The sequence below is a fragment of the Staurois parvus genome, unplaced genomic scaffold (assembly GCF_062004578.1).
Source record: "Staurois parvus isolate SC_StPar_1 unplaced genomic scaffold, SC_StPar_1.0 ptg000021l, whole genome shotgun sequence".
Lineage (NCBI taxonomy): Eukaryota > Metazoa > Chordata > Amphibia > Anura > Ranidae > Staurois > Staurois parvus.
In genome coordinates this window covers 10,444,373-10,470,128 of record NW_028317817.1, presented here as the reverse complement: position 1 = coordinate 10,470,128, position 25,756 = coordinate 10,444,373, and the positions used below count along the sequence as shown (strand labels likewise).

The window sequence follows — 25,756 nt, the reverse complement described above, 5'->3', positions numbered from 1 at the left end:
AAGTTTTCCTTCCCGCCCCTTTCGAATTTTCCCTTCACCGTGGTCAAAAACAAACATCCATTTGACCTCACTAATGATTAGAAAATCAAACCAATATTCTTGAAACAAAAAATATTGAACAAAAATCTATACATGTATGGCCAGCTTTAGATGCTTCACCATTGTGTTCAAGGTTGCTGTGCTGGAGTTTCTCTATGTTACTATATAAAGGTTCTCTCCTGAGTTAGACATAATATGCCCGTTCTGCACCTCTGAAACTACTAAGCAACTTATTCACTCCCTGGTTATCTCTCACCTTGACTATTGTAACTCCCTCCTCATTGGCCTACCTCATCACAGGCTATCCCCTCTTCAGTCTATCATGAATGCTGCTGCCACACTCATCCACCATTCTGTATCAGCCACCCCTCTCTCCCAATCCCTCCACTGGCTTCCCATTGCCCAAAAAATAAAATTCAAAACATTAACAATAACATATAAAGCCATTTATAACTCTGCCCCAAATTACATCACCAATCTTGCCTCCAAATATCACCCAAACCGTACTCTCTGCTCCTCACACAACCTCCTCCTCTCTAGCTCCCTTGTCTCCTCTTCCCATGCTCATCTCCAGGACTTCTCCAGAGCTTCCCTCATCCTCTGGAACTCTCTACCCCAATTTATCAGACTATCGCCAACTCTGCTCACTTTTAGGCGATCTCTGCAAACCTATCTCTTCAGGGAAGCCTATCCTGCCCTCAGCTAACAATGGAATCTTCTATTTCTCCTACCAGTCCATCCCCCACAGTTATTACCTTTTGTACCACTAACCCCTCCCTTTTAGATTGTAAGCTCCAAGGAGCAGGGCCCTCCTAACCCTCTTGTATTGAACTGTATTGTTGCTGTATTGTCTCCCGTTATATTGTGAAGCTCTGAGCAAACTGTTGGCGCTATATAAATCCTGTATAATAATAATAATAAACTAAAGGGAAATTATTTTTCATTTTGGATAGAGTAAGGGAGGTTTTTAACGCCTGTCAGGTTTTCTTTTTTTGTGTCCATCTCATTGAGAAGATTTCACGTCACTTCCTGTCCTATAGTGAAAATTGAAAGTGAAAAGAAATCTCTAGGGGACACCAAAGTGACCAGAACAAGTGCCCCCATTGTAAAAAAAAGTCCCCTCTACTCCACTTCTCATGACAACCCAAAATTTTTGCTTTCACTTTCAGTGATGATGGAAAATAAGAAAAATATAGAGAGCGAATCTCCCCAATGAGGGCATAAATGGCAATAATGAGGGGATAGACAGGTGTTATAATCCCTCTCCACCCCATATTAAACTAAAAAAAAAATCATCTCCCCAACTCCCTTCCTACTTTGCTTTATAACTGCAGAATTCTCCAAATCTAGGAATCCTCCCAATCTGACCCTTCTAGTTTATATACTTGTATTCTGATTTCTCTTTCTTGTACTTATTTTGTAATAAGTTACAGAAAATCAGTTTCAACAAACAAGTTATAGCAATATACAGTACAACTGCACTTTCTCTGATACGTTCATATAGCAATGACCTGTATGAATATGTTATTTTATACTCATACAACATTAATCATGCCAATTTCTGCTGATATATCTGTGACCTTGTTGAATCTTATAAATAAAGAATTCAAAGATTCGCCCTTAGTTATAAGTTAATGTTTGAATGGACATAGCAGATAACTATTTCTATCATATATCCTTGTGTACAACTGTGTTCTTGTGTACTTTACTTCTTTTTTTTTTAACATACCCACGTGCAGCTGCCCCTTACACCCCAGTCACATCGGGTGCGATTTGGCATGCAATGCGACTTGCAAATTGTATGCCACCCTACTGTCCGCTATTAGGGCAGTCATATCTGTACGGCTCTGACTTGGTCGGAGCCGCACTGATTTCTAAAGTAGTGCATGCGCTGCTTTTGATGCGATTTGCATAGACATCTGTGTCAGATGTCTTGCAAATCGCAACTGAAATCGGCAGGTCACCCGATTTTGAAATCGTGCAACTTCACTATAAGTCACAGGATTTCAAGATCGGCTTTGATGTGACCGGGGGCTTAAAGCTGAACCTCCAATTTACTGGTACAGAGCATGCTTACACTGCCTGTCAGAATCTTGACTTGGACCTCCTCAAGAGTGTTATCTAGAAGGATAGTTCCCATTTTTAAGAAGACCAAGGCCTGGTAAATTTTTTCAAAACCTTTTATGCCCCAACATGGCCATGAATAATGGGTAGATAGTGACCAACCTGTTGTCATCCCTCATTCTAAACCTTCCATACTCTATTCATAGCAATCAAAAACAAGTTTGGCCTATAGATACACTTTAAAGTGGTTTTAAATCTTCTGAGTGAAGCAGTGGCCCCAGCCCCCCTAATACTTACCTGTGCCCCATCGTGATCCAGTGATGTGCACGAGAGCCTTAGCTCTCTGGGGACTCTCCCTCTTCAATGGCTGAGACAGCAGTGGGAGCCATTGGCTCCCAATGCACTCAATCACAGTCATTGAGACAGTGAGGAGAGAGGGGGTTGGGGCAGAGCCACAGCTCTGTGAGTTAATGGACACGCAGAGCAGCGGCTCGGGAGTTAATCTACTTGGATGCCCCCATAGCAAGCTACTTGCTCTGGGGGCACTTGGCAGGAGCCAGGAAGGCCGGTGGAAGGCCTGAGAAAAGGAGGATCGAGGCTGCTCTGTGCAAAACCACTGCACAGAGCAGGTAAGTATGACATGTTTGGTTTTTTTCAAATTCTTGTTTAAAGTGGTCAGAAAATTAAGTCCTGATGGATCACTTCTGGCTGGCCCCTTTTTCAGGTATAGCAATTTAAAACTTTAAAATTAAAGCTGAGTTCCACCCAAAAGGGGAAGTTCTGCTTTAAGTACTGGTCCCCCGCTCCTCATGAGGTATTGCCACCTGGGGACTGGGGGATAGCGGCTACCCGATCTTGACATGTACACGCTCCCACTTCTTCTGCGATCGCCTAGGTCACGGGTGTCACACTGGTGGCCCTCCAGCTGTTGCCAAACTACAAGTCCCATGAGGCATTGCAAGAGTGGCAGTTACAAGCATGACTCCCAAAGGCAGAGGCATGATGGGATTTTTAGTTTCGCAACAGCTGGAGGGCCGCCAGTTTGACACCCCTGGCCTAGGTGTTTGGAAGCAGAAGTTGTCCTCACCCCCTCCCTCCCCATAGTCTTCTGGAATAAGTGACAGGTCCCAGAAAACTACAGGAAGCAAAGCGCTACTCGTGCAAGTTGTTTTGATAAAGTTCCACTTTCATGTTCCCCCAAAATAAACGGTGAAATCTGATTGGCACCTAACAGTTTCAATTCCAGGTGTCTATATATTTTCAATTCTCATTTTTAATGTAATGGAGCAGACATTTTTGCACAGTGACCTGTCACATGAATGCACACACCAATTAGGATGGATCTAAACTTACAAAAAGCTATTTCAAACTCAATATCAATGAAAGAAGAGAAACCACTGGGGCCATACTGAGCCTGGCAAACGGCAGAGATTTTCAGGATCAGGGAAATGTGCAACTCCAGCAAGAGATAAGAGCTCTGAAGGAGAATGTGAAAGTAAGTGTATACCCCAAGTTGGCCACCCCTAGAGCTGCACACAAAACATCCCAGCAGTAGATTGTACGCTTTCCTGCCAAGTTAACATGTGTGCTGCAGTTCAGCCAAACCTGGTGGCCACAGGAGGCTTCTATGTAATTTCAGCAAAGCTCTGTGCTGATCAAAAAGCTGATCTCTCCCCCTCTAACTCCTGTCTGCAAATTGTGCTCTACTGCGGTGTTACAGGCTTGGGTTTGCATATCAGCAGCGTAAACACAGCGATTCTGTATGAGTTTGTGATCTGTGCAGTTCTGTACTACCATTGGCCTCTGGAATGAGGGCAAAACTTCAAGGCTCTGGCTGCTGCTCTGTGCCAATATGGAACCTGGAGACTGGTGAGCATCACTCCCCTGAGACTGTCAGGCTGTCAGGGCAGCCAGAGCTGGCCAGAAGAACCTTCGCATCTCTATCCGCACTCCAGGAGGTGGTGGGAATGCAGGACAGTACACTCCTGCTGAGCTGTGGCCACCATCTGCTCCAACAGCTAAAGTCTAGATGTCAGAGCAGACAGAAACCAGCAGGAAAAAGGCTGCAGTCCGGGAATTGGGTCATTGCTCGGTGGTTGAGAACCACTGATCTAGGGTAAAATGCCACCCCTCTGTAAATTATTTCTGTGTAAACAATCTAGACCAGCCTCTCAAGAAGAGTGCCCAGGCACCCTGGGGTGGCTTGAGGTTTCTTCAGGGTTGCCTTGGCAAAAGGTCTAAAAATTGCCCAAAACTTGTATACAAGCCAGCGGGTGGAACAAGCCTGATTTCTAGTTACACAAAGCCACAGGTTTTCATTGTGCACCATTATGACCTTCTAGCCGCTGGCATCCTGACAACCAATGACATCATCAGTTGATAAGGAGGAAGTCAGCTGCCTGCACAGCATCCTAGTTTGACCCTCCCCTTCCCATCAGTGATGGGGTCACATTAGCTCAGTGATGGAGAAAAACTGATGGAGAAGAGGAACACTGGAATACCAGTCAGTATCAGTGTGCAAAGGTGTATTTGCTTTAGAAGAACAAATCACCTCTAATGTTGGATGTCCTACATGTGTGGATGTTGCTGCGTTATATAAAACTGAATCATTTCTCACATTTTAGAATGAGGTGCCTCAAGACTGTCCATAATTTTAAAGGGTGCCTCGGGATTGTTCATGATTTTAAAGGGTGCCTTGACTGAAAAAAAGGTAAAGAAACACTAATCTAGACCAGTGTTTCTCAACCTTTTTTCAGTCAAGGCACCCTTTAAAATTACAGACAGTCCCGAGGCACCCTTTAAAATGATAGACAGTCTCGAGGCACCCCATTCTAAAATGGGTTGCCTCAAGACTGTACATAATTTAAAAGGGCACCCCATTCTAAGATTTGAAAAACTATTCTAATAGTTTTATATAACACAGCAACATCCACACATGTAGGACTTCCAACATTAGAAGTTATTTATTCTTCAAAAGCAAATACATGTTTGCACACTGGTACTGACTACTATTCCAGTGTTTATCTTCTCCCTCAGTTTTTCTCCATTACTGAGCTAGTGTGACACCAGCACTGATAGAGACTGGCAGGGGAGGGTCAAACTAGGATGGTGTGCAGGCAGCTGACATCCTCCTTAACAACTGATGATGTTATTGGTTGTCAGGTTGTTGGCAGCAAGAAGGTCGTAATGGCGCAAAATGAAAACCTGTGGCTTTGTGTAACTAAAAGGCAGGCTTGATCTACCCACTGGCTTGTATACACATTTTGGGCAATTTTTAGACATTTTGCCAAGGCACCCCTGAAGAAACCTCAAGGCACCTTGGGTTGCTTGGGCACCCTGGTTGAGAAAGGCTGATTTAGACCATACAGTATATACAGACTGACTGCATTGTGTTTGAATTACTGTTATTAAATGTAATGTCCTAATGAAAAGCAGTGTTTGCTTTTGTAAAGCAGTTATTTGAAGATGGGTGTAGTAGTTTTGGGTGAGACGTAGGTCTGTGGTCTTTATAAAGGCACTTGGCCTGCAGGATTCTGTATGGCAGAACTTCCCAGTGATGTTTGATATCCTTACCATTTACATCATTGCTATTCAGCTAGCGAATATCGGGCTACATTGAACTGCGATCCCATGCTGCAGATACTGTGTCAGATACATACAGTAATTACCTGGAATTTGAGCAGGAGATGGCCAAGGTCTACAGGTCTGTTCATCAGCCTGCCAGAGCTGAATTCCTTGAATCAAATCCAATTTATTTCACTGCACACAGCATCTGGAAGCATAGATTGAACAGCCATCATTTTTCCATCATGTCAGCAGTCCACATATTTTAGATACACTAGTTTGACAAAAAATCTGAAACATGGGATTCAAAATACACCACTTACTGTGGGTCTGCCGATGTCATCCCTTGTTCTTAATATAAAACAAATTGCTGAGTCTACTGGTCACAAGAGAAGTTTTACTCTCACTTACATAACGAGAAAGCAGAGAGCCTCAGTTTAGGAGTAATGGATTCCCATGCTATTGTGTGATTTAACTACTTGCTGGCTGGCACCACAAGGCTAGGATCCGCTTACTCTTGTCATTTTGTGTTCATCCATGATGGAATAGCAGACATTATTCTCTATTGCAAATCCTTTTCATTAGATAATTCTATGGCTAAATGGTTGTGCAGTCCTAAAGTCCTGAGTTTGATTTAGTTTCATTTCACTAGTAAAAACATACTGGAGGGTTCATTGGCTTTCTGACAGATTTGACCCGTATGTGTTTGATAGTGGGAGGGTCGTTAGACTGTAAGATTTTTTGGTTTCAGAGGCTGGTGTAAATGGTTGTATTCTCAGAGGCTGGTGTAAATGGTTGTACTCTCAGGGCCTGGTATAAATGGTTGTATTCTCAAGGGCTGGTGTAAATGGTTGTATTCTCAAGGGCTGGTGTAAATGGTTGTATTCTCAGGGCCTGGTGTAAATGGTTGTATTCTCAAAGGCTGGTGTAAATGGTTGTATTCTCAAGAGCTGGTGTAAACGGTTGTATTCTCAGGGACTGGTGTAAATGGTTGTATTCTCAGAGGCTGGTGTAAATGGTTCTATTCTCAAGGGCTGGTGTAAACGGTTGTATGCTCAGGGCCTGGTGTAAATGGTTGTACTCTCAAGGGCTGGTGTAAATGGTTGTATTCTCAGGGCCTGGTGTAAATGGTTGTATTCTCAAGGGCTGATGTAAATGGTTGTATTCTCAGGGCCTGGTGTAAATGGTTGTATTCTCAAGGGCCTGGTGTAAATGGTTGTATTCTCAAGGACTGATGTAAATGGTTGTATTCTCAGGGCCTGGTGTAAATGGTTGTATTCTCAAGGGCTGGTGTAAATGGTTGTATTCTCAGGGCCTGGTGTAAATGGTTGTACTCTCAAGGGCTGGTGTAAATGGTTGTATTCTCAAGGGCTGGTGTAAATGGTTGTATTCTCAAGGGCTGGTGTAAATGGTTGTATTCTCAGGGCCTGGTGTAAATGGTTGTACTCTCAAGGGCTGGTGTAAATGGTTGTATTCTCAAGGGCTGGTGTAAATGGTTGTATTCTCAGGGCCTGGTGTAAATGGCTGTATTCTCAGAGGCTGGTGTAAATGGTTGTACTCTCAGGGGCTGGTGTAAATGGTTGTATTCTCAGGGCCTGGTGTAAATGGTTGTATTCACAAAGCCTGGTGTAAATGGTTGTATTCTCACGGCCTGGTGTAAATGGTTGTACTCTCGGGCTGGTGTAAATGGTTGTATTCTCAGAGGCTGGTGTAAATGGCTGTACTCTCGGGCTGGTGTAAATGGCTGTACTCTCAGGGCCTGGTGTAAATGGTTGTATTCTCAGGGGCTGGTGTAAATGATTGTACTCTCAGGGCCTGGTGTAAATGGTTGTACTCTCAGAGCTTGGTGTAAATTATTATTATTATACAGTATTTATATAGCACCAGAAAGGTTTGCTCAGCGCTGTACATTATAGTGGGGGACAGAACATGTGACAATACAGTAACAAAACAATACACGAGGGGTTCGAGGGCCCTGCTCATTCAAGCGTACAATCTAGGAGGGAGGGGAACGTGGTACAGGAGAAAGTGGTTTTGGGGGATGGAGTGGAGGAGATCGGCTGTTCCCTGAAGAGATGGGTTTTCAGGGTGCGCCTAAAGGTGAGGAGGGTAGGTAACAGTCTAATGGATTGGGGTAGTGAGTTCCAGAGGATGGGGGAAGTCCTGCAGTCGGGCATGGGAGGTGGAGACCAGGGAGCTAGAAAGTAGGAGGTCTTGTGAGGAGCAAAGATTACGGGTTGGGTGGTATTTGGGTATCAGGTAAGTGAGGTAATTTGGGGCAGCGTTGTGAATGGCTTTGTATGTCAGTGTTAGTAGTTTGAATTTAATGCGTTGGGCAATCGGGAGCCAGTGGAGGGAATGACAGAGGGGGGTGGCAGAAGAGGAGTGGTTGGTAAGGTGGATGAGTCTGGCCGCTGAGTTAAGTATAGACTGAAGCGGGGATAGTCTGTGATGAGGTAGGCCGGTGAGAAGAGAGTTGCAGTAGTCCAAACGTGAAATAATGAGGGAGTGAACGAGTTGTTTAGTAGTGTCTGGGGTTAGGAACGTACGTATTTTGGAGATGTTGCGGAGGTGGAGTCTGCATGAGTTTGCCAACGATTGGACATGGGGTTGGAAGGACAGGTTTGAGTCTAGAGTGACACCTAGGACTTTGGCTTGCGGGGTGGGACTGATGGTGGTGTTGTTGGTCATGATGGAGAGGGTGGGGGCGCGGTCTGGGGGGAAGATTAGGAGCTCGGTTTTGGAAAGGTTCAGTTTGAGGAAATGGAGCGACATTTAGTTTGATATGTCGTTCAGCAGGTGCGGTGACTGAAGGGATGAGGTGAGGGGTGGAGAGGTAAATTTGTGTGTCATCGTCATAGAGGTGATAGTTGAAGCCGTGGGAGTGTATCAGTTTGCCATGGGAGGAGGTATATATGGAGAAGAGAAGGGGTCCGAGGACAGGGCCTTGGGGGACCCCAACAGAGAGGGGGAGGTGGTAGCATTATAGGTAACACTGAAGGAGCGTTGGGAGAGATAGGAGGAGAGCCTGGAGAGAGCGGAGTCTCTGATGCCGAGCGAGTGTATTTTATTAAGGAGGAGGGGGTGGTCAACTGTGTCGAAGGCTGCGGAGAGGTCAAGGAGTAAATGGACTGAGTAGTGGCCATTAGCTTTGGCGGTTAGCAGGTCATTAGTGATTTTGAGTAGGGCGGTTTCGGTGGAGTGTAGGGAACGGAAGCCAGACTGTAGCGGATCGAGGAGGTTGTTGTCAGTGAGTAAATGGTTGTACTCTCAGGGCCTGGTGTAAATGGTTGTACTCTCAGGGCCTGTTGTAAATAGTTGTATTCTCAGGGGCTGGTGTAAATCGTTGTATTCTCAGGGGCTTGTGTAAATGGTTGTATTGTCAGGGCCTGGTGTAAATGGTTGTACTCTCAGGGGCTGGTGTAAATGGTTGTATTGTCAGGGCCTGGTGTAAATGGTTGTACTCTCAGGGGCTGGTGTAAATGGTTGTACTTTCAGGGGCTAGTGTAAATGGTTGTATTCTCAGGGCCTGGTGTAAATGGTTGTACTCTCAGGGGCTGGTGTAAATGGTTGTACTCTCAGGGGCTGGTGTAAATGGTTGTATTCTCAGGGCCTGGTGTAAATGGTTGTACTCTCAGGGGCTGCTGTAAATGGTTGTACTCTCAGGGGCCTGGTGTAAATGGTTGTATTCTCAGGGCCTAGTGTAAATGGTTGTACTCTCAGGGGCTGCTGTAAATGGTTGTACTCTCAGGGGCTGGTGTAAATGGTTGGGTTTTTTTAAGCTGTCTGTGCACTAGTAGAGGTTTGAATGAACATTCATTCAAACACTTGAAACTATGAAAATTCTCAGTACATTCATTTGAACGTACTTCAAAATTTAATTGCGTTTAAAGAAGAACTTCTCCTAAAAGGGGAAATTCTGCTTGTTTGCCTCCTTTCCCCCTCCACTGCCACATGTGGCACATTTTTGAAGGGGAGCAGGTACCTGGTTTTGACAGTTCGACAAGTTTGGCCCCCCTCCTCCCCCACACCTTTTTGGGACACTTCACAGGAGCCAGAAGACTGAGGGACAATTCACAATGTGCTTCGCTCATGCGCAGTAGAGGGCCGACTGTGAAGCTGCAAAGCTTCACTTCCAGCTTCCCTTACTGGAGATGCTGACACCTGCACCCAAAGCTAATCGAAGAGTCTGCTCTGGTGAGGACATCATTGGATCCCTGGACAGGTAAGTGTCCTTATATAAAAAGTCAGCATCTACAATATTTGTTGCTGCTGATGTTTGATTTTTTGGGGGGAGTCTGGAATTCTGCTTTAACCATTAATTTTAGAATAAATGGATTTTGCAAAAGGAAACTACGTATACTGAAATTAGTTTGTTCAAGAAAAATTGTTATCCTACTCCTTCAAGCTTTCTTATCACTGTAGTCAAAAACAAACATTGTTTTGTCCCTAATATCGATTATAAAATTCAAGTTTTGAACAAACTCCTACTAGTAAATGGCCAGATTTAAGTCAACAATAGTTGGTTCGAATCTTGGCTGGTTCAGCAGGGACTGGCCGAAATTTGAACCATATATGGGCAGGCTGATTGTACCCAATTCAATTGTTATACAACTTTGGTACAACCACCATGTCGGAGTTTTACAATCAGCATGTCAGATCTCCCCGCTGGGAAGGATTCCCCGAACAATGCTAACTGGGTTGATGGGGGAATCTAGCAATTTTCTTTCTTGCAACCATGGGTTGCATCATCGCATATACAGTGGAGCGAAAAAGTATTTAGTCAGCCACCAATTGTGCAAGTTCTCCCACTTAAAAAGATGAGAGAGGCCTGTAATTGGCATCATAGGTAGACCTCAACTATGAGAGACAAAATGAGAAAAAAAATCCAAACAATCACATTGGCTGATTTGGAAATAATTTATTTGCAAATTATGGTGGAAAATAAGTATTTGGTCAATATCAAAAGTTCATCTCAATACTTTGTTATATATCCTTTGTTGGCAATGACAGAAGTCAAACGTTTCCTGTAAGTCTTCACAAGGTTGGCACACACTGTTGCTGGTATGTTGGCCCATTCCTCCATGCAGATCTCCTCTAGAGAAGTGATGTTTTGGGGCTCTCGCTGGGCAACACGGACTTTCAACTCCCTCCAAAGGTTTTCTATGGGGTTGAGATCTGGAGACTGGCTAGGCCACTCCAGGACTTTGAAATGCTTCTTACAAAGCCACTCCTTCGTTGCCTGGGCGGTATGTTTGGGATCATTGTCATGTTGGAAGACCCAGCCACGTTTCATCTTCAATGCCCTTGCTGATGGAAGGAGGTTTGCACTCAAAATCTCACGATACATGGCCCCATTCATTCTGTCCTGTACTTGGATCAGTCGTCCTGGTCCCTTTGCGGAGAAACAGCCCCAAAGCATGATGTTGCCACCCCCATGCTTCACAGTAGGTATGGTGTTCTTTGGATGCAACTCAGCATTCTCCCTCCTCCAAACACGACGAGTTGTGTTTCTACCAAACAGTTCTATTTTGGTTTCATCTGACCATATTACATTCTCCCAATCCTCTTCTGGATCATCCAAATGCTCTCTAGCAAACTTCAGACGGGCCCAGACATGTACTGGCTTAAGCAGGGGGACATGTCTGGCACTGCAGGATCTGAGTCCCTGGCGGCGTAGTGTGTTACTGATGGTAGCCTTTGTTACGTTGGTCCCAGCTCTCTGCAGGTCATTCACTAGGTCCCCCCGTGTGGTCCTGGGATTTTTGCTCACCGTTCTTGTGATCATTTTGACCCCACGGGGTGAGATCTTGCGTGGAGCCCCAGATCTAGGGAGATTATCAGTGGTCTTGTATGTCTTCCATTTTCTAATTATTGCTCCCACAGTTGATTTGTTCACACCAAGCTGCTTACCTATTGCAGATTCAGTCTTCCCAACCTGGTGCAGGTCTACAATTTTGTTTCTGGTGTTCTTCGACAGCTCTTTGGTCTTCACCATAGTGGAGTTTGGAGTGTGACTGTTTGAGGTTGTGGACAGGTGTCTTTTATACTGATAACAAGTTCAGACAGGTGCCATTGATACAGGTAATGAGTGCAGGACAGAGGAGCCTCTTAAAGAAGAAGGTACAGGTCTGTGAGAGACAGAAATCTTACTTGTTTGTAGGTGACCAAATACTTATTTTCCACCATAATTTTCAAATAAATTCTTTCCAAGTCAGCCAATGTAATTGTCTGGATTTTTTTTCTCATCTTGTCTCTCATAGTTGAGGTCTACCTATGATGCCAATTACAGGCCTCTCATCTTTCTAAGTGGGAGAACTTGCACAATTGGTGGCTGACTAAATACTTTTTTGACCCACTGTAGCTTGCCTAAGGCCTAGATCCCACTGGCTTAGAAAGCAGGCATTTAGGGGCGTTTTTAACGCTCCTCAAATACCTATGGAAATGATACTATGGGCAGCACACAGTACTGTTCACATTATCAAAACATGAAGCATTAGCGTCGCTTCAAAATTCAAGCCTCATGTCAAGTCAGGAGGAGTTGAAGCCTTTCAGCGCCTCCCACTCAAGTCTTTGGTGATGCTCCTCAAATGCCCTGGCTGGCGTATGTGGGGCATGTGCAGTGCGGTTGCAGCACGTTAATACCATAAGAGTTTATTATAGACGTTTGTGATGCAGTATTAACGCTTGTAAAATGCATCAAAACTGCGCATAGGGCGTTTGGTGAGCGTTTTTAATGCTTGTAAAACGCCAATACTAAAGCTCATTAACGCCTGTCTAACATCCATACTAACACTATTTATTTATTTCAGGTACTTATATAGCACCGTCAATGTACGCAGCACTTTACATATATATTGTACATTCACATCAGTCCCTAACCCTCAAGGGGTGTACAATCTAAAGTCCCTAACTCACATTCACATACTAGGGCCAATTTAGACAGGAACCAATTCACCTACCAGCATGTCTTTGGAGTGTGGGAGGAAACCTGAGTACCCGGAGGAAACCCAAGCAGGCACAGGGAGGACATGCAAACTCCAGGCGGAAGTGCTAACCATTTAGCCACCGTGTTGCCGATTAGGGGCATTTTGAAGAGTTAGGAATTTAGTCAAGTGTGAACAAACCCCAAGGCATTTTAGAAATAGTGTCAGCTCTATGGAATTGAGCAGGAAGGTCACCACAATGATATCATCATGAAACAGAAAAAAAAATGCCTATTGCTGGCACCAAACAGCAACCTTGTCACCATTGCTCTCTTGTTTGTATTCAAGGTTACTTTTGCTGTAGCTTAAAAGGCAATATAGAGAGCCGCACATGAGAATTTCATAAGCGTAATGTACTTATACTATCAATAGGGATTACTGTTCAATGAAACCTGTTTCCGTGCTTCCTACTTTAACAGCGCTGCACTGTCAATGCTTTCGGTTTTCTCCTTTATCACCCATGCTGTTCACGTTCATTAAAACAAATCACTCTCCAAGTGACTTATCCTGTAATATGTTTTATCTCAGCAGTTATCTGCAGAAAGGCTGGCAGCCTTGATATGCCAATAGCCACTAAATTGAAAATCTGAAGATCGCTTCAAAAAAGTCCTGGATTGTTTCTTAGATACACAGAATATAACTGGATACTAACATTTATAAGTAAAGTTGATCCAGGGAATATCCGATTGCCTCTCCGGGGATCAGGAAGGATTCTTTTTCCCAGCAAGAGCAAATTGGATCATGCTTTGCTGGGGTTTTTTTGCCTTCCTCTGGATCAACTGTGGGTATAGGATTAAAACTTTTTTTTTTTAATGGTTGAACTGGATGGACTTTTGTCTTTTTTCAGCCAGACTAACTATGTAACTATGTACAGTGGGGATCGAAAGTTTGGGCACCCCAGCTAAAAATTTGTAATAATGTGCATAAAGAAGCCAAGGAAAGATGGAAAAATCTCCAAAAGGCATCAAATTACAGATTAGACATTCTTATAATATGTCAACAAAAGTTAGATTTTATTTCCATCATTTACACTTTCAAAATAACAGAAAACAAAAAATGGCTTCTGCAAAAGTTTGGGCACCCTGCAGAATTTATAGCATGCACTGCCCCCGTTGCAAAGCTGAGACCTGCCAGTGTCATGGATTGTTCTCAATCATCGTCTGGGAAGACCAGGTTATGTCAATCTCAAAGGTTTTAAATGCCCAGACTCATCTGACCTTGCCCCAACAATCAGCACCATGGGTTCTTCTAAGCAGTTTTCTAGAAAACTGAAACTGAAAATAGTTGACGCTCTCAAAGCTGGAGAAGGCTATAAGGAGATAGCAAAGCGTTTTCAGATGTCAATATCCTCTGTTCGGAATGTAATTAAGAAATGGCAGTCATCAGGAACAGTGGAAGTTAAAGCAAGATCTGGAAGACCAAGAAAAATATCAGACAGAACAGCTCGCAGGATTGTAAGAAAAACAATTCAAAACCCACGTTTGACTGCACGATCCCTCCAGAAAGATCTGGCAGACACTGGAGTTGTGGTACACTATTCCACTGTAAAGAGATACTTGTACAAATATGGTCTTCATGGAAGAGTCATCAGAAGAAAACCTTCTACGTCCTCACCACAAAAATCATCGTTTGAACTTTGCAAATGAACATATAGACAAGCCTGATGCATTTTGGAAACAAGTTCTGTGGACCCATGAGGTTAAAATTGAACTTTTTGGCCGGAATGAGCAAAGGTACGTTTGGAGAAGAAGGGGCACAGAATTTAATGAAAAGAACCTCTGTCCAACTGTTAAGCATGGGGTTGGATCAATCATGCTTTGGGGTTGTGTTGCAGCCAGTGGCACAGGGAACATCTCACGAGTAGAAGGAAAAATGGATTCAATAAAATTTCAGCAAATTTTGGATGGTAACTTGATGCCATCTGTGAAAAAGCTGAAGTTAAAGAGAGGATGGCTTCTACAAATGGATAATGATCCTAAACACACCTCGAAATCCACGGGGGATTACATCAAGAGGCGTAAACTGAAGGTTTTGCCATGGCCTTCACAATCTCCTGACCTCAACATAATTGAAAATCTATGGATGGAACTTAAAAGAGCAGTGCGTGACAGACAGCCCAGAAATCTCAAAGAACTGGAAGACTTTTGTAAGGAAGAATGGGCAAAGATACCTCAAACAAGAATTGAAAGACTCTTGGCTGGCTACAAAAAGCGTTTACAAGCTGTGATACTTGCCAAAGGGGGCAGTACAAGATATTAACTCTGCAGGGTGCCCAAACTTTTGCAGACGCCATTTTTTTGTTTTCTGTTATTTTGAAAGTGTAAATGATGGAAATAAAATCTAACTTTTGTTGACATATTATAAGAATGTCTAATCTGTAATTTGATGCCTTTTGGAGATTTTTCCATCTTTCCTTGGCTTCTTTATGCACATTAATACAAATTTTTAGCTGGGGTGCCCAAACTTTCGATCCCCACTGTATATATTGGATACCAGCATGATAATAAGGTACAGCAGATGTAACAATACGAAGGTCATCACAATTACTTTCAAGCAAACTTTACAAAATAAATCAAAATATGTATTTGAAGACGACTAAAAGAGCTCTGAAAAACAGGGCTTTCTTCATTGGTAATGTTCACATACAGTAAATGTGTTGGCAGCACTGCATAAGCACATTGTTTCTATAATGCTGGCCTCTGCCTTGTGGAAAGTCGCTGTCCTTTCTCTTTCTTTGTGCTGTGCCAGCAGATGAAGATGTGTAGCAATACACCTTGCATTATTTAGCGATGTGACCTTCTTGCTTGCCACCTTTTTTATGCAGTGTTACTGTTATTACCAGTGCCCCATCAGTACTGATGAATGAAGACAGGGCAGAACATCAGTGATCGTAGCCTGTTATGTGATGCGACACAATCAGGCTATGGCACAGTATGGGGAAAGGTGTCAATAAGCCTGAACTACTCAGCAAACTGCAAATACTTATCCAAAAATATCTAGAAGACTTCGTCCCACCAAGATCTCTGCTGAATCCATAGGTAGGTAGTGCCTATAAAAAACAGCAGTGTAGCAGTGATATATCATTTCTGGGCACTCATACCTATCATACAATGATTTCTCTGAACCACTTCAAGTCCGGACACTTTCACCCCCTTCCTGTCCAGGCCAATTTTCAGTTTTCAGCGCTGTCAAACTTTGAATGACAGTTGCACGGTCATGCAACACTGTACCCATATGAATTTTTTAGCTTTTTTTTTGAGACAGATAAAACTTTATTTTGGTGGAATTTATTCAAGATTGGGATTTTTATTTTTTTTGCTATATAAATGAAAATGTCTAAAAATTTGGAAAAAAATTGTTTTTCTTATAAAATTTTGCAAATAATAATCTTTCTTCTTGGCCAAAATTTATTCAGTTATCGTTTTAGTAAAAAAAAAATAACCCAAATTAGTTTATAACTAAAAATTATATTTTTTCAAAAGTTTTTCTTTACATTTTTATTTTATTTTTTTAATATTATTATTTATGTTTTTTTTTAACATATTGTCACCCTAGCAGTACAGTGTCATCATAGTGACACTGTACAACTTGTGGGGGGTGATTAAGAATTTTTTTTTTTTTTACACTGATTGCTTTTACACCTATAAAGGCTGTAAAAGTAATCATTTCTCCTCTCTGGCTGCATTCTTGCAGCCATTGAGAAATACTGTGAGAGCCGTGATTGGTCACAGCTTGTGACATGGTACAAGGCTGTTGTGAATAGCCTTGTACCATGTGATCTCTGTGATCATTCAAAGATTTCACACGTAGTAAGCAATGATGTCAGAAGTGACATCTTGCTTACACCTATTCATGTGATCACTGATTGGCCAATCAGTGATCACATGATCGGGACCTCGCACAGAGGTCCCGTACAGCGATCGGTGTTCCGCTCTGTCCTCCCAGGGAACGCGCACAATCCAAAATGGTGGGTGCAGTTTATGAATGGCAACACGACCCTGCGCTGCCACCGTCCGGCCATTTATTTACAGCGGCCAGATGGGAAGTGGTTAAGAAAATAAAAAAATTCCAGGGATCATATGCTGCACATGTATGCTTCTGGTATGTACTGTAGACGTACAGCTTAAAGTGGAACTTCACGCTGTCAAACAACGTTGACTAATTTCTGTAGTTACTTTCTGGTTTCCTTGCCTGGGCAAATGATGTTATACATCCCAGGAATCTTCAGGAGAGGAGGAGAGGAGAGCACACCCTTCTGCCTGCATGCTTGAGCTAAGGGCAGATGGATTCCAGGAAGTAAATGCTACTTGAATCATCTGCCCTTACTCGGGATGGTTACTGGCAGAAATGCTAGGGGGTGTTTTTCTAAGTGATTTCTCAGTAAAATAAAGCATGAATACATGGATTTATGGGGGAGTTTGCTTTAAATATTAAAAATGAATGAAATAGCGTGTTTTGCTTGTGGTGTTCAGATACAGTGTAGTTCCACTTTAAAGCAATGTTAAACCCCAAACCAAATATTTATGATGTACTGTAGCTGGCCATTCCTACTGGCTGAATTCAGTTTGTTTCTTTAGGCCTCATTTACATGCATACTTAGGCGTATGCCTGTGCAAGGGCCGTGTTTTCCCACAAGGGGATATACAGGTGTTCCATGCATCCCTTTGCAGGCATTCCCATTCATGTCAGTTGAGGTGCAGCAACTGCGCTGAGACAGCCGCTGCTACTAATTTGATATCTGTGCAGGTCCCAAAACGCACAAAATGTCTTTTCACCTGCTGATCCAGCCAGTAACACTTCTTGTGGTAGGGTTCCTCCACTCTGGATGGAGGAATAATGGAGACACTAGAGGACAGCAGCATTTTCAGTCTGGGGTGAGGGTAGTGTTAGATGTACTAGCAGATTTGGATGGACTAAACTAATGCAGTGCAGCCAAACTTTGACTAAGGGTCGGTTCACATCATAGAAATGCAGTCCAGATGCATTCCGGGTGTGTTTCTGCATGCGTGTTTTTGGCGCATTTTACCGCATTCCAGTACAGTTCTGTGCGGGGAAAATGCAGCCTGTTCTACTTTTTTTTTTCTGCAACCAGAATGCACTGGAACAGCAAGTACTGATGTGAGCTAGGACATTGATAACCATATAACCTACTTTCTGTGCATTTTGGATGCAGAATAAAAGCAACTGAAACGCATGTAGTGTGAACTAGTCCTAAAACGGTTTAGGCATTGCAGCAACAGGTTTTTTTTCTTTTGTGAAATAGGGTTTCATAAATGAATAAAAGCTGACCATTGTAAGCATGAATGTCAGTGTTGAATGGTTTGTGCCAATTCTCTTAACTGCTAATTTTGCTGGGCAATTTGTTCTGTTAACGGAAGTTAAAAAATAACTTACTGGCTGGATCAATGGATAAAAATAAAGGTAAAGAGTAAAAAATAAGAAAACTAATGCAGCCATCGCATCTAAGAATTGGTAAGCTGCGGTATGTTACATTTTTGTTTGGGGGTTTGGGGTTTAATACTGCTTTTCTACCCACTCTAGCTTAATTTCATATTCATCCCCCTAATTGTTCTTTTATTCTACCCTTTTTAGTCCCGTAATGAAAGATCCTGTTTCCCCTTTTTGCTACTTACAGCTCAATAATTACTTTGGTTTTAGTAAATCGGTATAAAGCATTGTACCATATGTGTCTTGATGTCGAATAACAATACCATTGATTGTGTTTTTAAAATATAACTTCTAAAGTAATCTTAATATTCCCTAAAGGTATCAAACATCAATGTCATATAGGACATTTATTTTCTTGTTTCATAACACACAGTGCATCCAGAAAGCATTCACAGCGCTTAACTTTTGCCACATTTTGTTATGTTACAGCCTTATTCCAAAATGGATTAAATTCATTTTTTTCCTCAACATTCTACAAACAATATCCTATAATGACAACGTAAAAGAAGTTCATTTTTAAATCTTTTCAATTTATTAAAAATAAAAAAATCGCATTATAACTTACCTAGGTGGATGCAGCATCGGTCCAATGCTGCATCTGTCTCCCACTGGCTCAGAGGGTGAGAACTCAGCGATCACATGACTGCTGATCCCTGAGTTCTCACAGCCGCTCTGAGCAGAAAGCAGGACTGCTCAGCTCACTGGAGCGCTGGGCCTTGGAGGGGGAGAGAGCAGCTGTCTCAGGCTCTTAGCGGCTCATGGACAGGCTGAGCCAGCTGCCGCTCCAGATTCTGGGGTGGATCCCTGGACCGGCTGACTAGCGTCAGCCAACAGTGGGCTTCAGCCTGCTGTTGGCCCGAAAATGGGTCGCAGGAGTACAGAACGAACTGCACTCCTGTGACCCACAGGAGAAGTTCAGCCAAAAGAGCTTTGGCTGTACTTCTCCTTTAAGTATGTAGCTAAATTGACTAACTTATAACTGGCAATTCATAAAAAAAAAGGTGCTGTTGAGGAAAAAACTTTGGGTTCTGTGTCTGTAGCTACTCCTCCTGGGCATGTCATAGCTGAGAAGGTGTGGTTGAGGAACTCCTCCTTTAGCCTGATGCGGTGCAGAATTCACATTGTTCTCTGTGCGAATTCCGCACCGCATCAGAATCTCACCCCGTTCATGCGAACCGCTGCAGGTGTGTATGTTAAGTTAACAACACCCCGAAATCGGTCCGCAAAACGCAGTGCGATGTGCAGAATCGGATCGCATAGGTGTGAATACCCATGCGATCTGAGTCTAGTGCAGACCAAAAAAAGAGCCCTGGACCTTTTTGGTGCGGGTGCAGTGCGATTAGAACCATACAAGATGTATGGCTCCAATCGCACCACACACAATTCGCATGTGATTCGAACAGGAATGCGGTGCTGTTCCTGTGTTAATCACATGCGGTGTACCTAACCGCATAAATGTGAACTCGGGCTGAATCAGTGGAGTCTTTTCATCATTTTACAGTATCTCACAGACGTGTACACCCTTCACATTTTTATAAATATTTGATTATATCTTTTCATGTGACAACACTGAAGAAATGACACTTTGCTACAATGTAAAGTAGTGAGTGTACAGCTTGTATAACAGTGTAAATTTGCTGTCCCCTCAAAATAACAACACACAGCCATTAATGTCTAAACTGCTGGCAACAAAAGTGAGTACACCCCTAAGTGAAAATGTCCAAATTGGGTCCAAATTGTCAATATTTTGTGTGGCCACCATTATTTTCCAGCACTGCCTTAATCCTCTTGGGCATGGAGTTCACCAGAGCTTCACAGGTTGTCACTGGAGTCCTCTTCCACTCCTCTATGATGACATCATGGAGCTGGTGAATTTTAGAGACCTTGTGCTCCTCCACCTTCCGTTTGAGGATACCTCACAGATGCTCAATAGAGTTTAGGTCTGGAGACATGCTTGGCCAGTCCATCACCTGTACCCTCAGCTTCTTTAGCAAGGCAGTGGTGGTCTTGGAGGTGTGTTTGGTGTCGTTATCATGTTGGAATACTGCCCTGCGGCCCAGTATCCGAAGGGAGGGGATCATGCTCTGCTTCAGTATGTCACAGTACATGTTGGCATTCATGGTTCCCTCAATGAATTGTAGCTCCCCAGTGTCGGCAGCACTCATGCAGCCCCAGACCATGACACCCCCACCACCATGCTTGACTGTAGGCAAGACACACTTGTCTTTGTACTCCTCACCTGGTTGCCGCCACACACGCTTGACACCATCTGAACCAAATCAGTTTATCTTGGTGTCACCAGAAAACAGGACACGGTTCCAGTAATCCATGTCCTTTGTCTGCTTGTCTTCAACAAACTGCTTGCAGGCTTTCTTGTGCATCATTGTTAGAAGAGGCTTCCTTCTGGGACAACAGCCATGCAGACTAATTTGATGCAGTGTGCGGCGTATGGTCTGAGCACTGACAGGCTGACCCCTTCAACCTCTGCAGCAATGCTGGCAGCACTCATACGTCTATTCCCAAAGACAACCTCTGGATATGACGCTAAGCACGTGCACTCAACCTCTTTGGTCGACCATGGCGAGGCCTGTTCTGAGTGGAACCTGTCCTGTTAAACCACTGTATGGTCTTGGCCACCGTGCTGCAGCTCAGTTTCAGGGTCTTGGCAATCTTCTTATAGCCTAGGTCATCTTTATGTACAGCAACAATTCTTTTCTTCAGATCCTCAGAGAGTTCTTTGCCATGAGATGCCATGTTGAACTTCCAGTGACCAGTATGAGAGAGTGAGGGTGATAACACCAAATTTAACACACCTGCTCCCCATTCACACCTGAGACCTTGTAACAGTAAAGGGTCACATAACACCGGGGAGGGAAAATGGCTTATTCGGTCCAATTTGGACATTTTCACTTAGGGGTGTACTCACTTTTGTTGCCAGTGGTGTAGACATTAATGGCTGTGTGATGAGTTATTTTGAGGGGAAAGCAAATACAAGCTGTACACTCACTACTTTACATTGTAGCAAAGTGTCATTTCTTCAGTGTTGTCACATAAAAAGATAGAATAAAATATTTACAAAAATGTGAGGGGTGTACTCACTTCTGTGAGATACTGTATCTCATTCTTCCCGTTTCTGTCATAGTAATGCAATAGGTGGAACAGACCAAACACAGCATGGCTGTCCTTAACTCACAATGTTTATGAAGCACAGACAGCAATTACTTCTGGATGTTGGGTTTAGAAGACCAGTTAGCTTGGATACTAGCATCTCCTGAGGTTCAGAAGAAAATAAAAAATGTTAGTGTAAACTCCAGGATGAGCAAATATTGTTTTAATACAAGAGACGTGTGTTCTTACCTAAATCTTGGTGTGCTTTGTGTATTCCTTCCCGATCTGTGCAGTAATACTGCACTAATGTGAAACTTTGCTTATAATCAAGACTGTTCATTGTTGCTCTTCTCCTGCGGAGGGTGACTGGTCTTGTCTACGCCCCTCCAGTAGATTTCAGCATGCAGCCTGTAGTTGATGGGACCTATTGAGCCCCTCCCACTGCTCTGCTCACTGTACAACACAGTGATGATGTCACTGCTACTTTTACAGTGTAATAATTGGGCTTTTATCACACACAAGGTGGATTGATATCTTTTGTGACTATTGAAGAATATTTTGAAGTGAATGTTTTTGTGCCCAGAACTCAGGATTAAGGTCTTGATTAAAAACAGTGTTGTGCAGTTAGGGGCAGCAATCAAATCTTGAGCTGTTAGCAATGTAGAACAGTCTATGACTGCAGTATTTCAGCCATCTTACTGTATTATCTATACAATAAGGCTACCTATAAGGTATATATCTGTCATATCCCTCTGTTTTTTAATAGTTTCTCATTATTTGCTATCTATAGTCACATCATGTGATGTGGCAGTGACAGTTAGATGCAGAGTTTCCATATTAGTGGCAGGGTCTTCCAGGGCTGCAATCAGTGTAAGCAAGGCAACACCTCCTTTCCTTTTTCTTCTATTTTCCTTGCAGCATTTATGTGATGTCAGTAAGTGAAGTTCTGAAAGTTAAGGATTGAATATTACTGATGCTCATTGTTCATATGATACATTTATATCTCTTCATTGTGTTCCTTTTTCGTAAAATCACAGCTGAACTGCCAGTGAAATTTGTGGACCCCGTCTGTTGTATGGCTTTACTTGATGTTTAATTTTGCTTTTAGTACAAGAAATGGAAAATAATATTGTATCAACTTTCTAAAGCGGGAGAGAAACCCAATGTAAGTAACCCACAATAAAGATAGCATGGTAGTCAAAGTAGTCAAGGCACATATATTTCAAAGAGGGGGCTCTTGATAAATATCTTAGAAACAAACTCAGTTCACATGAATCTAGGCTGCTGGACTACTTTTACTGCTATGCTGTCTTTATGGTGATTTACCTACATTGGGTTTGGATGGTTCCCCATTGGGACGTTGGTTCTTCTGTTTTAAGTTTATGTGTACAAGACCATTAGCTGTCTACTCAATGTACCCGAATTTCCCACCTGAGAGTCAGTGGCTTCACCTTGGCTTACTCATTTGCACCTCTATGGGCAACATGCACGTGCTATGAATTCCAATCTACCCTACTGGCTGATATTACTTTATTAAAGATTAAAGTGGGTTCCAATGTACTGATTCTGTCATCTCCTGAAGAAGGAGTCCCAAAGCGTGTTCAATCCACATGTGAATTGTAATTGGAATCTTTGCATGTTGTGAACCCCTATGTGGCGAGTAATTTTTAATGTTGTGTAGTAGATTTTTAATGGTATACAATAACTTTGTTTTTATGGTACTCAGTTGCTCTTCTATATGTCCACACAAAGTCCATGACTACATATTCTGTTCATAGCTGTACATTGTATCAACTTTATTATTTATTATGCTATTTGTGTGGGGCCTTTGTTGGAATGCAGGGAGACTCTGAGGCTAGTTATACACAAGAGGACATTCAGAAGTGCACAATGTCCATTTAAGACATAGAGAACTGATGGCAGAGAAGGCCAAGTGGTCCCTTGAATCTTCTCTTTCACCCAGCACTAGATGACTTTGAACCACAAGACAACAGCAGAACTGGCAATATGCCAACAGCTCTGCATGTTCAGTGAGCTTCGATTTTCAACAACCTTTACAGAAATCATTTATAGCATTATCATGGTTATGAAAGCTACCCAGATTATTTGCTTCCAGTCCTGCTGCCATGTGAGTACCGCCATAATATCTCAATCTCTCTTATATCTGCTCTTGTTTTGTGTCTCTGTATAGATTCTCCGAATTTGCACAAGATATACTCCAGAGCAGGACACAATGACTTTCTCAGATGGCCTTACACTCAACCGAACTCAGATGCACAATGCTGGGTTTGGTCCACTCACCGACCTTGTGTTCACGTTTGCCAACCAGCTCCTACCTTTGGAAATGGATGACACAGAAACTGGCCTGCTCAGTGCCATCTGCTTAATTTGTGAAGGTGAGCCTCTTACCAGCAACCAAACCTCTCCTATGTGCTGCTCCAGTTTTAGAATCCAAGCCATTTTTGGGTTCTATGTGTTTTGTTGTCTGAAATCTGCTGTCACACTTCAGAAGACATTAATTTATTGGCTTAAAGTATAACTAAAAGCAAAGCTTTTTTTTCTGTTTTTTTTGTTTTTGTTTTGGACAGAGTAGAGAGGAATTTGAACCCCTTTCAGTTTTTATTGCTGTCTGTACCCCCGTTAAAGAGAGTTGCACCCTCCTGTATTTATCCTGTATACCTTTATTGTTAAAAAGTGAAAGTAAAAGAAAATCCCAAATTTTGGGTTGTCCCCAGAAAAGTAATAGAAGGAAAATCTTTCAATGAAGGCACTAGTTCTGGTGACCTGTGGGTCCCCAAGGGATTCCCTTAATTTGCAGGGGTTTGGCTTTTGGACAGGAAGTGAAGGTAAATCTCCAAAATGGGACACAGATGTCGAAAACAAATTTGATAAGGGTTATAGCCCTTGCTCTATCCAAAAAAAAAAAAAAACCTGGATATTGTTCTTCTTTAAGTATACCTTCAGTCAACAATCAACCCTTTATTACATACATTTTTTTTACGTTCCTTTTGTGCATTTTAAATTTGTTTGCCATCTATCCTATAGTGTTCAATGGTACCAAAATAGTGGTTGAGAGATTAATATTATCCTAAAGCAAAAACATTAGATCAGTGCTTTTCTTTTGGCGGCAAGTGGCTTTCTTACTCCTTCCCAGTGGCCCTTGGCTAGCATTAGAATTTCAACTGAATGAGGCAACGTGTTATTCAATAAAGGTCAATTGAGGCAAAATTGTCTTAAAATTCTTTTTTTACAGTAGAACTCATATGGGTAGAGGGAGGGTTAGTGGAAGAAGCCATTCATACTACTGTGCTGTACTGTGTTGGCAGGGAACATGCTGACAGAAGAAAAGAGATTACTTTATCAGTTTGATGATGTCTTCTACTGTCCAATCACAGATTGGAGGCAGGGAGGTGACCAAGCTGTATTCTTATCTACTGTGGAAAACAGTGATATGTGGCAGGACTGTGTAAATGTTAGGACTGGCTAGACAAAACGACAAATCCTTTGTTAGATAAAACAGCTGACATATATGTATTTTAACTGTTTATTTAGGTGTTTGTATGGAGTGCAGCTTACCTACTTATCTACATTTGGGTAGATGCTGGCAGGTTGCATCATCCACTGGCACATTTCATCACTCAGAGAACCTATTGGCAAGATCTTTGTACCTGAATTTACAGATCTACCTTCTCACTCACCTAGAACACATTTTGTTTTTGCATTTTTCTGTGCAAATCGAGGAATGTAACAAACATTGAGGCTTCCCCTGCATCAGAGAGCTCCACAGCAGAGTAGAGGAGAGCCGATCCTAATCTTTTAAGCTTTTGTTTCTTTTTTTCTAGCGCTGTTTTTAGAAAGAACAAGCTGTAGGCATCAGATTCCCAGATCACGTATTACGTATGATTTTTTTTTATTTCTCTAATACACTTACTGTATGAAGCACTATGAATATATCAGCATTAGAAGCACAATGAGGTTGGTTTACTAAAACTAGAGAGAGCACAATCTGGAGCAGCTGTGCATGATAGCCAATCAGCTTCTTACTTAAGCTTGTTCCATTAAGCTTTGACAATAAAACCTAGAAGCTGATTGGTTTCCATGCAGAGCTGTGCCAGATTTTGTACTCTCCAGTTTTAGTAAATCCACCCCAATGTGTTTTTTTTTATATCCATGATTTAATGAGTAATTGAAATCCCTGTCATGAAATAAACATAGGCTCTGTTTGTTTTCTGACTTGGCTTTTATACTGCTGTGTCAGACACAGATTAGGCAAGCAGCATATTAAAGTCAGAGAAAGGTTGAAATTCGTAATACACTTGCATTTGATCAGTGAATCAAATAATGGCAGGCTATGGGGCTGATTTACTAAAACTGGAGATTGCAAAATCTAGTGCAGCTGTGTATAGTAGCCAATCAGCTTCTAACTTCAGCTCGTTCAATTAAGCTTTGAGAATATAACTTGAAAACTGATTGGTTTCCAGATCTTGCACTCCCCAGTTTTAGTAAATCGACTCCAAATTATCATCCTGGTAGATATATCTTCCTGG

General features: G+C 42.5%; 1 protein-coding gene across 7 annotated transcripts in view; it reads left to right on the top strand.

The window, feature by feature from the left end:
• The window catches only part of RARB (retinoic acid receptor beta), a 960,987-nt gene that overhangs the window by 921,504 nt on the left and 13,727 nt on the right, over nt 1-25,756 (top strand). For all 7 annotated transcript variants that reach the window (XM_089690941.1, XM_089690911.1, XM_089690935.1 and 4 more), the window contains one exon: nt 23,401-23,605. In XM_089690941.1, coding sequence (XP_089547067.1) covers nt 23,401-23,605 — 205 coding nt within the window. The remainder of the gene's footprint in view (nt 1-23,400; nt 23,606-25,756) is intronic.